The following is a 12255-nucleotide window of genomic DNA, read 5'->3' on the forward strand; positions in this document are numbered from 1 at the left end:
GGACGAAAACTGTTGAAAAGTTGCGGCTCGGTACATGTTATTAGCGGGAACCAATCAGGAATGAAAGCTTCAGTTAAAATCGGTTTTTTTCATATGTGTGAATTCCCGTCGAAAGTAAAAATAATAGTTGGTGAAGGTTCACCGGTTGGTTTGATAGCGCTAATAAGGGCTAATTTGTTTTCCAAAGAAAATATTCTCTAAGTGGGAAATTTTCGGTCCGATTGGCCCTCGTTACTAGCATAGAGCAGTACAAACTAATTATTACAGTCAGTCCAAGGAGCCGGCTAAATCCTAATAATTACCTTCTCTCCCGATGTTGAAATGTGGTCTCCGTCCATTCAACAAGGTTGACTTATGGAAACCGACTAAAATCACAATTCTTTCTGTTCAAAATTTGCGGCTCTTTGCATGAAAAAATAGCCGTAACCAATCACGAAATTGCTTGGATCGGGTGTTTTTGAAGCCGGGTTTTCGTTGTGTTGCTATTCTATCCCTAACTATCAAAAATGAAAATAATTGGATAGCACGTAACGACACAAACTGATTCTGTACACCAGCCGTGTAAGGTTCACAAATAATTCCTTTTCGGTGTTATTGTTTGAGGAGACGCATTGCACGTTCTAAACAGCTAACACGAATGCATGGTTATGCCTCGTAACAATAAAAATATTGATTTGTCCATATATTTTTTTCAGGAACGGTCACATCACATTTTTGTCAATATGTATTAGAAACACTTATTCGAGGAATGGAATAGCGTAGTTGGTAAATCGATTGCCTTGTACGCAGCTCACCCTGGTTCGATTTCGTACACCACACATAGTTAGAAATTTCTCTAAAGAGATTTTTCTAACCCGAAAAGAGGCGAATGACCATAAGGTTAAAACCTCTATAATCGAAATAAAAAAACTCATTCGAGGATTTTCTACTACATTTTCAAAGATAACATTTTTGTTTTATGGGCACTTCCTTTTACAACCTCACAATTAAAATCGTTTTCCCTTCCTTCATTTCCAGGCACAGCCAATCCGTACGGAATTTATCAGCGATCGTGTGCCTTCTCAGCACTGCTCGAAACAGTCGACCTGAGGTTCATCCTGAAGCAGCTGCTCTTCCTGCTGGTGAAGCACCTACTGGACAGATAGCACTACCCACTGGTGCCCGTTGGCGGTGTTGCCCTCATGCTTCTGCAGTTATAGAGTGAAGCTGGTGGAGACGCTTCCCATTATTTATTATCTTGTAAGCTAGTTTGTACAGACCAAAATAAGAAGTAAACAGAAGAAAAACACGATCTTTACGGTAAGACCTCTAAGGTTACTGCGGACCCGAATCGCGTGTACACTAAAACATATAGATAAGTAAAAAGAAACTGAAACAGAGATAGCTAACGAATATTGGCGCGTTGGTTTGGTCACAGCCAATTGGGCTTCAGTTCAACGAAACGGAAATGTTCCAACTAGATATTATATATTTAAATGTTTATTCGATTGACTGGGCAGAACACGAGGGATGCGTACACCGAGTAGCACCTAAACCTAAAGTTGTTCAAAGTTTACGGACAGAGACTAGGAAAATAATTTTTATTACTGCTGTTTCATTGATTCAACTGTTTCTAGGTTAGTTATTTTATACAAGAAAGCTAGAATGGAATGTGTTGAATTTAATATTTTTGTACAAAATGGAAAATTTGAATGCGATGCATTTTTTTCGTTTTCGAGAAGAAACGAAAGAGAAACTCTTGTTAGAAAGTGTAATAAAACAAGTAAGATTAGAAAAGTAACAAAATACAAAACCCTATCGTATAGTCTAAAGTAAAGTAATGAGTAAAAAATACTGCATCTTCTAAAATATTCTCTAGAATATGTGACTATTTAAGTAAACCAGTTGAAAGAAAATATGACAAACTTCCTGTAAAATAAAAATGAATCGAAATACAAAGTATTTTGAGTAAATAAATAAGCTTAGCTCGTCTTCCAAGGTATTACTACATCGAAAAGAACACTATATCACATTTTCAAGTATATTATGTTTGTTGAGAAATTTTACATTAGTTTCAATTTTATATTAGTTTCAAACTCAAAAAAAATCCAACCCAAATTTGACCAACAAAACTGATATTCATTAAATAAAATTATTGTATATTATGAATTGTACAATGTTCATTTTAAAATCGAATTTTCAGGCCTCTCCCGATTTTTTTTTCTGGATCTGCCCCTGTCAAAGATGAACTGTAATAAAATACTTCCATGTCTATTGGTCATGGTGTGCTAAATTATTGAGCTCTTGTCGACCGGTCTCACGAACACCAATTAAGTTTCTTGGTTAAAAGCAATCTTATTTGGTAGCGAGTTTTGCCAAAAAAATCCTAAATTTTAAAGCCATTAGAAAAAAATAAATTTACTTGCACCTCCCTACTAAAAACGAGCAAATGCTTCTCCGAGTAAATGCGGATGAAATATCCACTTAATTTATAAATTTCCTTCGAATTGGTTAACATAGACGTACGAGACTAGCATTCTATGCATTATTCATGCTTTCCTCACAATACAATGGTTTTCTTCAGAATATCTTCATGTAAAGTGTATTGTACTTTATTTTGTGGGAAATAAAATAAGTTACATTTACTTGTATCGCCATAGGCAACAAACCCAAACCAAACGTTGTCGTACAAAGGCATCAACCTACATCGAATTTTTCCAGCAGTCTGTTGGCAGATACCCCACTAGCAGCATCCCTGTCATTTTCCATTACCAGGAAACAGACAGTTACAACCGTAAAATGTCAAGTCCATTCTTTTTGATGTCTCTACAATACATATCTCGACAAACATGTCAAATGGTCCTAAGTGCAAATGAGAGCCTCTCTTTGTTTACTTTCTCTTTCGATGTTACGGCGTCATTATAAAACTTTTCAATATTGTTTCAGGATATATCGAAAAACTCTGATTTCGACTATCTTATTGTGCTAAGAGATAAGTAACAAACGTATAAACTGCCGAGTTATTAGCGAAAGAGAAAGCAAACAAAGAGAAACTGGCATTTGCACTTAGGACCATTTGATATGTTTGGCTAGATATGTCAGCAACAATATGTATTACTGACAGAGGATAAATTCAAAAATTACCCCACAGTAGGAACACAAACACTTTTCTCTACAGCTGAGTAATGTTTATTACTCGCTGTCCAGTAGCATAAGGTTTATTCCAGTACACGGAAGTCACTCCGGAGTAAACAGGAGCAAAAAATCTTTGCTCCTTTTTTACTCCGGTTTGCTACCAGAAGAAGAAAAAAGAGAAGAAGAGAGTACAGGAACGATTTTCTCCGGAGCACTTCCAGTTTCTCCTGGTACTGGAATAGACCTATAATTAACCTGCTCAGGCGAATATCGTCTGAGCAGCCACCCTCGCAGGGTTTCTTCTTCGACTTTGAAGTGCTGCTAACTTGTTCTGCCCACACTGTGACACTGTATTTACCCGGTGGTGTATTTCATCTCTAAACCATGTCTTCTGTTGTGTCCTCTCTCCAAAACATATACCCGCTGTAGTAAATCAGTCCACAAACCGACAACCTTAGTGAGCCATTTAGTTTCATACAACAGTGTTTTACGTTCCACGAGTGTAAAACCGCACTTGGATTCCATACTCGTATTACGCAGACAACCTGGTCCCGAAAGATAACGCCTTCTTTTAAATCATCACAACGTACTTTATTCATTACACCATTTAATACCCACCATTCCTAGCATGAGTGATTAAGATCTTCTGGCTATACGCCTTTAACACGTTAGCCGAAACCGAACATGTTGTCAAAATTCCATTGTTCACCGTTTACTGAAAATGTCCCTGGCAGCACTACTGTGGCGGAAGCCACTCAGATTAATTACAATAACTTCAGTTCTACGAATACTACTTATAACTGTTAGTACTCATATGAAAGGTAATACAGTGAAGACCCGATTTTATCAGCACCCGATTTTAGCTACCCCCGATTTTATCAGTTTTTTGACCGGATTTTATCAGCTTCATATGAAAATTGATAGTTGGTAGTTTGATGGGCTCTAGCAGACGAACCAAATTGAATTCGAGCAAATACTTTCTTGTGAATATTTTCCTTATCTTAGAGATCCGAAATGGGCAAAAAAAATTTGTTTTATATTTTCCACTGTCAGATCCCCTTAAGGGAAGCTTAAGCTAAATAATCAAGAAAAGTTATGAGGCTATATCTAGGGACTAAAGAAGAATATTTTAAGAGCTTCGATTTCTTAAAAAGAATGAAAAATATACGTCCCGATTTTATCAATGTCACGGTTTTATCAGCATAAAATTCACCAAGGAGCTGATAAAAACGGGTCCTTACTGTAGTCCCAATTATTAGACTTACCTGTCTTTGTGAGCAAATCTTGTCTAAACTAAAGATTACTAATACAGCCATTATAAAACTATGTTGTTTATGAACAACATAGGCATAAAGAGGTTAAAAGTTTGGAGAATTTTGGAATTTTCAATCAAAATGCAATGAATATGTGTGTGTGTGCTTATACAAACCATCCCCCACTGACCGGCAGTGTTTAATGGAAGACATGTTTAGCCCTGGAGATGAAAGGCGATAGTATACTGTATATCCAACGACCCCATTTCTAGAATGCCTGTTCATACACGTACATTCTGAGGCCGCCTTCATATACAATAATCCCCGCGCGAATACATCCACGTATCAATATGATATGTGCAATATATTCGCACTTCCTGAATGAAAAACAATATTTTTAATTCTGGCATATATTTACAATATGGTAAAATATTTAAACATTGAAGAACAACACAAAACGATCTCACCAGCGTGTTGCTCTGAATTAGTTAATTGGGTCATTAAATGAGAAAAAAAAGTCGTTTTTTATTACTTACATCGATAAAGCTGATTTTCGTGATTGCAACAATATTTTTTCCAACTCAGGAAACGTGAAAATAATATTAAAATTTAAAATAAAGAAATATGTTGATAGTCTGGATTTGACACTATAGGAAGGGTTTGACATATCGAATTTCACGACAAATGATGCCCTGTCAGAAAAAAATAAGGCATGTTTTCTCGGTTTTTCCACAGGGTTATTTTTATTTGACATGAACACCTGGGACGGGACCTGCGGACTCGTGTTTTCTTATTCTTTCTTTTTGTTTGTTATATCTTACTTCTTCGTTTCACACACACTAATACTTGGTGTAGTTCAAGAAATGACATGACTTTTTTAAAGAACAAACAAGAATTGAACTTTCATTTTTTTCGTGAATCCATTATCATGAAGTGCAAGGTAGAAAATTGCGGTCGTAGTAAAGCGAAAAATCCGGATATAACTTTGCACCATTTTCCGGTGAATCCCGATTTGAGAGAACAGTGGGAGAAGTTCACAAGAATTGACGATCTCGAAATTAATGAAAGCACTACCATCTCCACTATCATTACTGATCTAATGATTAATTTATAGATATATTTGAAAAAAAGTTAGCATTTTCTCAATTTCAAATAAAATACTCCCCATATTAATCACTCTGAGGACAGCCGGTTCAATCTGACATTTGCGTGCTGGATCAATTTGACACGCGTTTTTTTTCTTTCCGCAGGTCCCGTCCCAGATGAACACCATACATTGCATATAGTTTTTTTTCATTTTGGGTGTTGTCCTGATAGGCCAGATGTAAACAACCGCTGTTTTCCTATGTATGGTTGCCAAGTTTACATTAGATTTATTTTAAAAAACAAAACAATCGTTTTTACGTATTACAACGAATTTTTTTTTGAAATCATGTTATATTATGTATATTGGACCTAAAATTTATCGAATGGAACGGAAAACTATATATAGCTTAATGACCCAATTGATGGCATTTCGGCCAAGAAATCTCCTCCATCCACAATCAGGGTAATCTAGTCAAGTTCAGATAGCGCTGTGGAAGCTAAGCGGGCGTATTCTTGGTGCCTTGATGTACGCACAATAAAATAATTCGGATGTGACGATAAAATCACTACGTCAAATCACACCACACTCGCGATATTTCTGCCTACTAACACCTAACACAACAGGAGAAACGACCTACTAAGCGATTAATTTCGATTCTCTGTTAAATTTACTATATTTCACTGTTAAACTTTAAAAAATATTGAATGAACACGAGCGATTCGGCAGTGCTGCCAATCCCTCATGTAAATCGGTCAAACTTTTCATTCAAAAATCAAACCATGTTTCTTTTGCCAGTTCAATTCATACAGAATAATGAACAATATTCACTCAAGCTTCCTTTCCGCGAATGCGATTTATCGAGTCTTTCGTTTGACTTCTTCCACCATGTTTTGAACAGCTTCGTTGGTCACTTTCCTCGCCGCAGAACGCCAGTATGTCTTGAACTGCATCTTCCTAACAACTAGCTTTCGCGTCTTCTTAACGTTTCGCTTGACGATTGCCCAATATTTTTCTATTGGATGGAGGTTTGGCTCGTTGTTCGCGGGATACTACTCCATTGCCTTTTTCCGTAATGGCTAGATGCCAAATCTGTCCAAAACAAAACGGAACGAATGTTTTGCTTGAGGAATGGCAACAGACGGCACCCCTGCATATGCATATGCTGGTTGATGATCCCGGTTGCGATATAAATGTCACTCCTCAAGCCACAGGAACAGATATTCTGTCACGCGAGATATTTCTTTGCGAGCATCCCGCGACATCTGAGACGGGATAATTGGGGTTACGCTTAAAACAGTTGGTCACTGTTTTCGTTGTTTTGTGGCTTCCGGCTTTCGTTTTGTTCCTGATCCAGTCTTTCTGGCTATCGAAAAATGTTTTCCAAACATTTTTTGTTATTACGACGGTTGATTTGGCCACATTTAACAATTTCGCCAATTTGACGGGTGAGTAGTTCGAATTCTCGCAATGCCCGAAAAAAAATTTGGTCTCTTGTTTCGAAGCCATTTTCACAACTGAAGAGCTAAAAACGCCAAAATCAAACAGTAGGCATGATGCTGCACACATACATCTTTAAAATGAGGGGCATGAAGGTTTTTTAATGCACGATGAAAACTACGTCACGTGGTAGTCGCCATCAAACAGACTTCGAAGCCTGCTGATACACCACAGAGCGCCGGCCAAAAAATAAAAGGCGGACAAACATTACTCCACGCTATCCCTAAACGAATAGTTAATATACCTAGAAAGGAAATAAGCGAGCAAGAAGACGGCTATACCAGAGTCACTCGAAAACAAAAAAGCACCAAACATGTAACAGCGAAAATCAAAGCTCTAGCGACGAGGACATGAACACAAACACAAGCGAGGGAGAAGGCAGACGAAATGATCAGCAAGCGGCTGAAGGTAAACCTAATTATTGCTCACCACTAAGAAGCGGATATCACATGAAGCATTACCAATCGCCGAAGCGAGCGCTGGCAGTGTCCAGTTATTTAATCGATGAAGAGTTTAGCTATTTTCGTGTACACAATAATAGAGAAATCGGACGACACGAGAAATGGTTTACCAGACTTCTGGCTGACAAGGACGATAACTTTTCTCCGGAATAATGTTTTGCTCTAGAAAGCAGTTGAACAAAGTCAACAAAGGTATCTTTTCTGCATCAGGCAAGTTTTTCAGCAAATGTTGATCTTATCCGGCCCAGGAAGGCAGCACTTCTCTTCCTTTTGGCAATAAGAGTAGGAATATCATAGTCAGATAAATCGAAAAACGGAATGCGATTCGGATTAACAATTTCAGAATTTCTGCAAAAGTGCCTTTGGGTAGCTTTAAGGAATTCTTTAGTTTATGTGAACGCTGCTTGTATTTTGGACAATTACACGTAAGTGATCACCACCGCAAAGGTAACATTTTAAGCTTCTAAATGTGTCATCTTTGCATGCGTCACTGCTTTTGAGCACTTCATTTTGTTGCAACAGTAGGTTTTCGTTGACCAAGCTATTTACAATTACTGCAACTCATGACTTCAGGAACATATATGCAAACAGAAAATCGAAACCAACCGAAATGATTTCGAAGGGTGAAATCACCTGAATGCAACTGGTTATTTTATGCTGTCTTTCATTGAAAATCCCCTGGAGAGTGGATTGCGCTGGTGTTGCTATATCTAGCAGAAGAGCAGGCCACTAGACGTGTTTCATTCTCACTTCTTGTAGAAGATGCAATCTACTGCCTCGGTATTTTCAGTGAAAAACGGATTAAAAACATTTCGACCTGCGAAAGGATTTTAATAAGGCCCCTTATTTTTTAGATAAGCGATAGTCAAAGATTCTTCGGTTACCACACCGCCAATCTCGACGACGTTAGCGGGAATGTACACACGAGGAAGCGAGGATCATTCTCAACCTCATTTACCGATTTTTATCAGATGAAAACACACGCACACTAGCGAAATGTAAAGTGATAATTTTACAGCTCTCAGCTACGCGTAAACCGATCGTTGGGACGGTAGTGATATTGCCGGACACAGGAGGTATTCTATCTTATTAGATGTAAATCTTTTTGACTCCAACTTCACTAGAAGTTGTGGTAATCAAAGGAACGTTTGGAAAAAAGAATTCTCATAAAAAAATTTCGGCTTTATGCCGAAATATTCAGATGGTATATTTCTGGGGATGGCGTTCCCGAACAAAGTTTGATATTAAAATAAAAACAAAACTTGATGTTGTGATGTCGCAGGCAGTGATGTCCCTATCCTCTGTGCAGTAAAGAGAAATTGAAATTACTCCCCACACTCTGGCAAGCAAAACGAGAGCGCTTCTCTTTCGTTCATATACACCACCGTATTTGATATGTGTAAGCGCACGTTGATGGCAGAGGTAAATTTTTATACACCCAACACTGGAACGATCTAGAGTGTGGAGAAGAGCTCTTGAAATTCTCTGTGGCGCGCTCAGATAAATTCGCCACCGCGCACGCCCCAGTGTCGCTGTGGTGTATTCACTGGCGTGGTTTCACTGGCGTGTATTCACTGGCGTGTTGTTCTGGTTTGTTTTCGTCTTACAAGCGGCATTGCGGGTGAGATTGATTTAATTTGCACAGGTTGTTGCGTTGTGTTGTGTGGATGGCGGTGGCTTATTTCAAGCTTATATGATTTTCTACTGAAGATTTCATAGTTGCTTGGTAAAGCTGGCGAGTTTATAGAGTGTTGTTACACTACCGTGGCCCGTGGGAAACCTGAAGTATTCGAGCCTAGGGGCAAACAAGGAAAACGTTTCACGTATCAATGTATCGGCTGGTATAAACAAAGTTTTATAATGATCTGTAGTATCAGATTAATCGTATAACAGATGTAAGACGGGATTTGTACATCCACATTAGGAATGGCCTATTTTTGTTCGACTGAATAACTCAATGGTAAGTTAACTTATTTTGATTGCGAATTTGGCGACGCCAAAAAGTAAAGTGATCCATTACAAGTAATGTCCTGGTATTACACACGTTTTCGATTATTATCATACGCAGGCATTGTAATTCTCTCTCTCACTCACGCGAGAAGAGGCTTATCCGATGTCCAACTTTTCCGAGATAAAGTCCACATAAAACAAGATAACGTTCACGAGAATTCACATTGTTACTTGTTTTTTTTCTGTAGCGCGTTATTAAAAATAATGACGTGCCAATTTAGAAGCGCTTCTATTTGACCGGTACAGTGTTTTCAAGGGGTTACAGCACTGTAGATTTTTTAAAACATTTAATTTTTATTTATTGGTTGAATTTTGTTTACTGGCGCTTTAGGATGCTGAAAATGATATTCCAAAAAATGAATCGCGAAAACAATAAATAAATATTCATATTTTTTCGCAGCGCCTCTTATGTATACCTCGAGTATAAAAACGTTAACCGTGTTTTTCTCGAAATAATTTTGTTTGATCTGGCCGGAAATGTAACTCGAACAAATGATTTTTGATCAGCCTAAAATTTTTACAGCATGTTCAAGATAACTTTCTCCAGCGATGTACGTGGGATTTAATTCTTTCATTGCATAATTTTTTAATAAGCAAATTTTGTGTCGATTTTTAACACATTTTCAGCGTTTTTCGACTAAAAATGTACCATTTCCCGAAAAATCAAGACATAGAAAAAATCTTACGTATGCTGCTTGCTGTCGTTCTAAGAAGTTTAAAAAGCTTTGGTTTTTGGCTCTGGATCAAAAATTACGGGACATAGAGTTCCGGCCGTGGACCCCTTCCAAAAAAAACTCCCCGACGGGAAAGTGCTGCACAGCCGCCATCTTGTGACGAAATTACTCGAACAAATCATTTTTTTTTTTGCAATAATGTAATGTTATATATCTCATTAACCCTCTGGAAGTCGCGCTTATGGCCCACTGAACGAGCAGCCGCTGATGCTTTAAGACGGGTTCGCTAGATTTTCAGAGCAGCGTGCACTGCCGGAAAGTTAAACAAGATCTCGATTCATCTCATTATTGCGTCAAGATAAATTCCCGAAATATGCCTATTTTTCGTGCTCTATAGTGGTGTAACCCCTCAATAATTAGTTCTGGACTCTTTTGACGGCATTTTTCTTCTGTGCCATCATTTAAATAAATTAGCTGGTTTTCTCTCGAATTTCCATGCGATGGAATAATAAGAGAGAGAATTAAAATTAGACCCTAACATGTTCGGGTTCGAGTATAGCAAAGAAGTTCAAAATGGCAAATCCACCGTCTTTGCAGTACATACTAAATTGTTCCAAAGAACGTTTATCTGTTTACCGTGATTTTATAATTTGTAAAACTTATAATATTAAGTTTATGTATCAGAAGAATTTTATGACCTCACCGAATAAAAATCTTCTTGTGTAAACCTTGAACCTATAGTTGATTTCGTGACGTGAGGATTTGCTTTTGTTTTCATTTCGATCCGAAAAAGGAATACGATCTACGTTTATCCCAAAAATTAACGTAAACTTCGTATTCTATACATATATTAGTCAATTCACCTGTAAGTATTCATGCATACACTTCGAATCGAGTACACTTCCGTGATTTTTATTCTTAGTCCAATTAGGTGATTCAAATTTTCTAATAAACAGAAATATAGGATTTGATTCCTGATGAAATAAGTTTTTATGGATATTTAGTAATATTATATCAGACAATACTAATTATCCTCAACATATTCCATTTTCTTCTCAAAATTTATCAATTTTGAATGCTCTAGTAATGCTAACAAAGTAAATACATAATAGTTTTATAGTTCCGCACTTAATGTGTGAGTCGCATTTTAGTCATGCTTGGGTCAGTAAAAGCCAAATATTTTACGCTTTTTTGGCTATTCTTGAGCGACGTAGCGATACAAAAAAATATTTCGTTCTAATTCTAATATATTTTTTTTTAAAATCTACACGTGTACTGCATTACAACGATAGCATTAGTTAGACTAATAATATAGTGCAATAAAAGCAGAATGTTGAAAGTTGTTCTACGTGTCTCATGAACTGCCCTAGAATTTTAATTGCAAATATGGGAAATCGTTCAACGTATCTTTGGTATGTGTGCAAAGAACTAAAATATTTGAGTGAAAATTCTGCTAAAAAATCGATGAAAAGTTCTATGGGCGATGTTAATATATTAAACGAAAGCATTTAATCCCAAAAATGATAAAAAAATGTTGATTGTTTATTAACCAATTTATGTATGTGAAACTTCTTGTACCATTACCACTACCATGTATCATTAATATAGCCATTGCTAATTACGGCTCCTATGGGACATGCAACTATAGATACATTAGCTCAACTATATATAACCTTCATACAGGGGGTGGGCGTAGCGCATTGGTAAATCGATTGCCTTATACGCAGCGCACCAGTGTTCGAGTCCCGATCCCGCACATAGGGTTAGAAATTTTTCACAAAAGATTTTTCTGACCTCTATAATCGAAATAAAAAAAACTTTCATACTCGGTCCTACAAACAACTGGTTGTTAAGAACCGGCCACCATGCCAGAATTTGCTTTTTTCCATATATATATATATATATATATATATATATATATATATATATATATATATATATATATATATATATATATATATATATATATATATATATATATATATATATATATATATATATATATATATATATATATATATATATATATATATATATATATATATATATATATATATATGTATATATATATATATATGTATATATATATATATATATATATATATATATATATATATATATATATATATATATATATATATATATATATATATATATAT

The 12255-nt window shown here is 36.4% G+C and overlaps 1 protein-coding gene across 4 annotated transcripts in view; it reads left to right on the plus strand.

Moving 5' to 3' along the window:
* LOC131690863 (uncharacterized) overlaps positions 1-1981 on the plus strand; it is a 362721-nt gene extending 360740 nt beyond the window's left edge. For all 4 annotated transcript variants that reach the window (XM_058976933.1, XM_058976935.1, XM_058976934.1 and 1 more), the window contains one exon: positions 1018-1981. In XM_058976933.1, the coding sequence (XP_058832916.1) occupies positions 1018-1145 (128 nt within the window). In that variant the 3' untranslated portion in view covers positions 1146-1981. The remainder of the gene's footprint in view (positions 1-1017) is intronic.
* Positions 1982-12255: the final 10274 nt, after the last annotated feature.

Source organism: Topomyia yanbarensis, chromosome 3, assembly GCF_030247195.1.
Source record: "Topomyia yanbarensis strain Yona2022 chromosome 3, ASM3024719v1, whole genome shotgun sequence".
In the NCBI taxonomy this organism is placed as follows: Eukaryota; Metazoa; Arthropoda; class Insecta; order Diptera; family Culicidae; genus Topomyia; species Topomyia yanbarensis.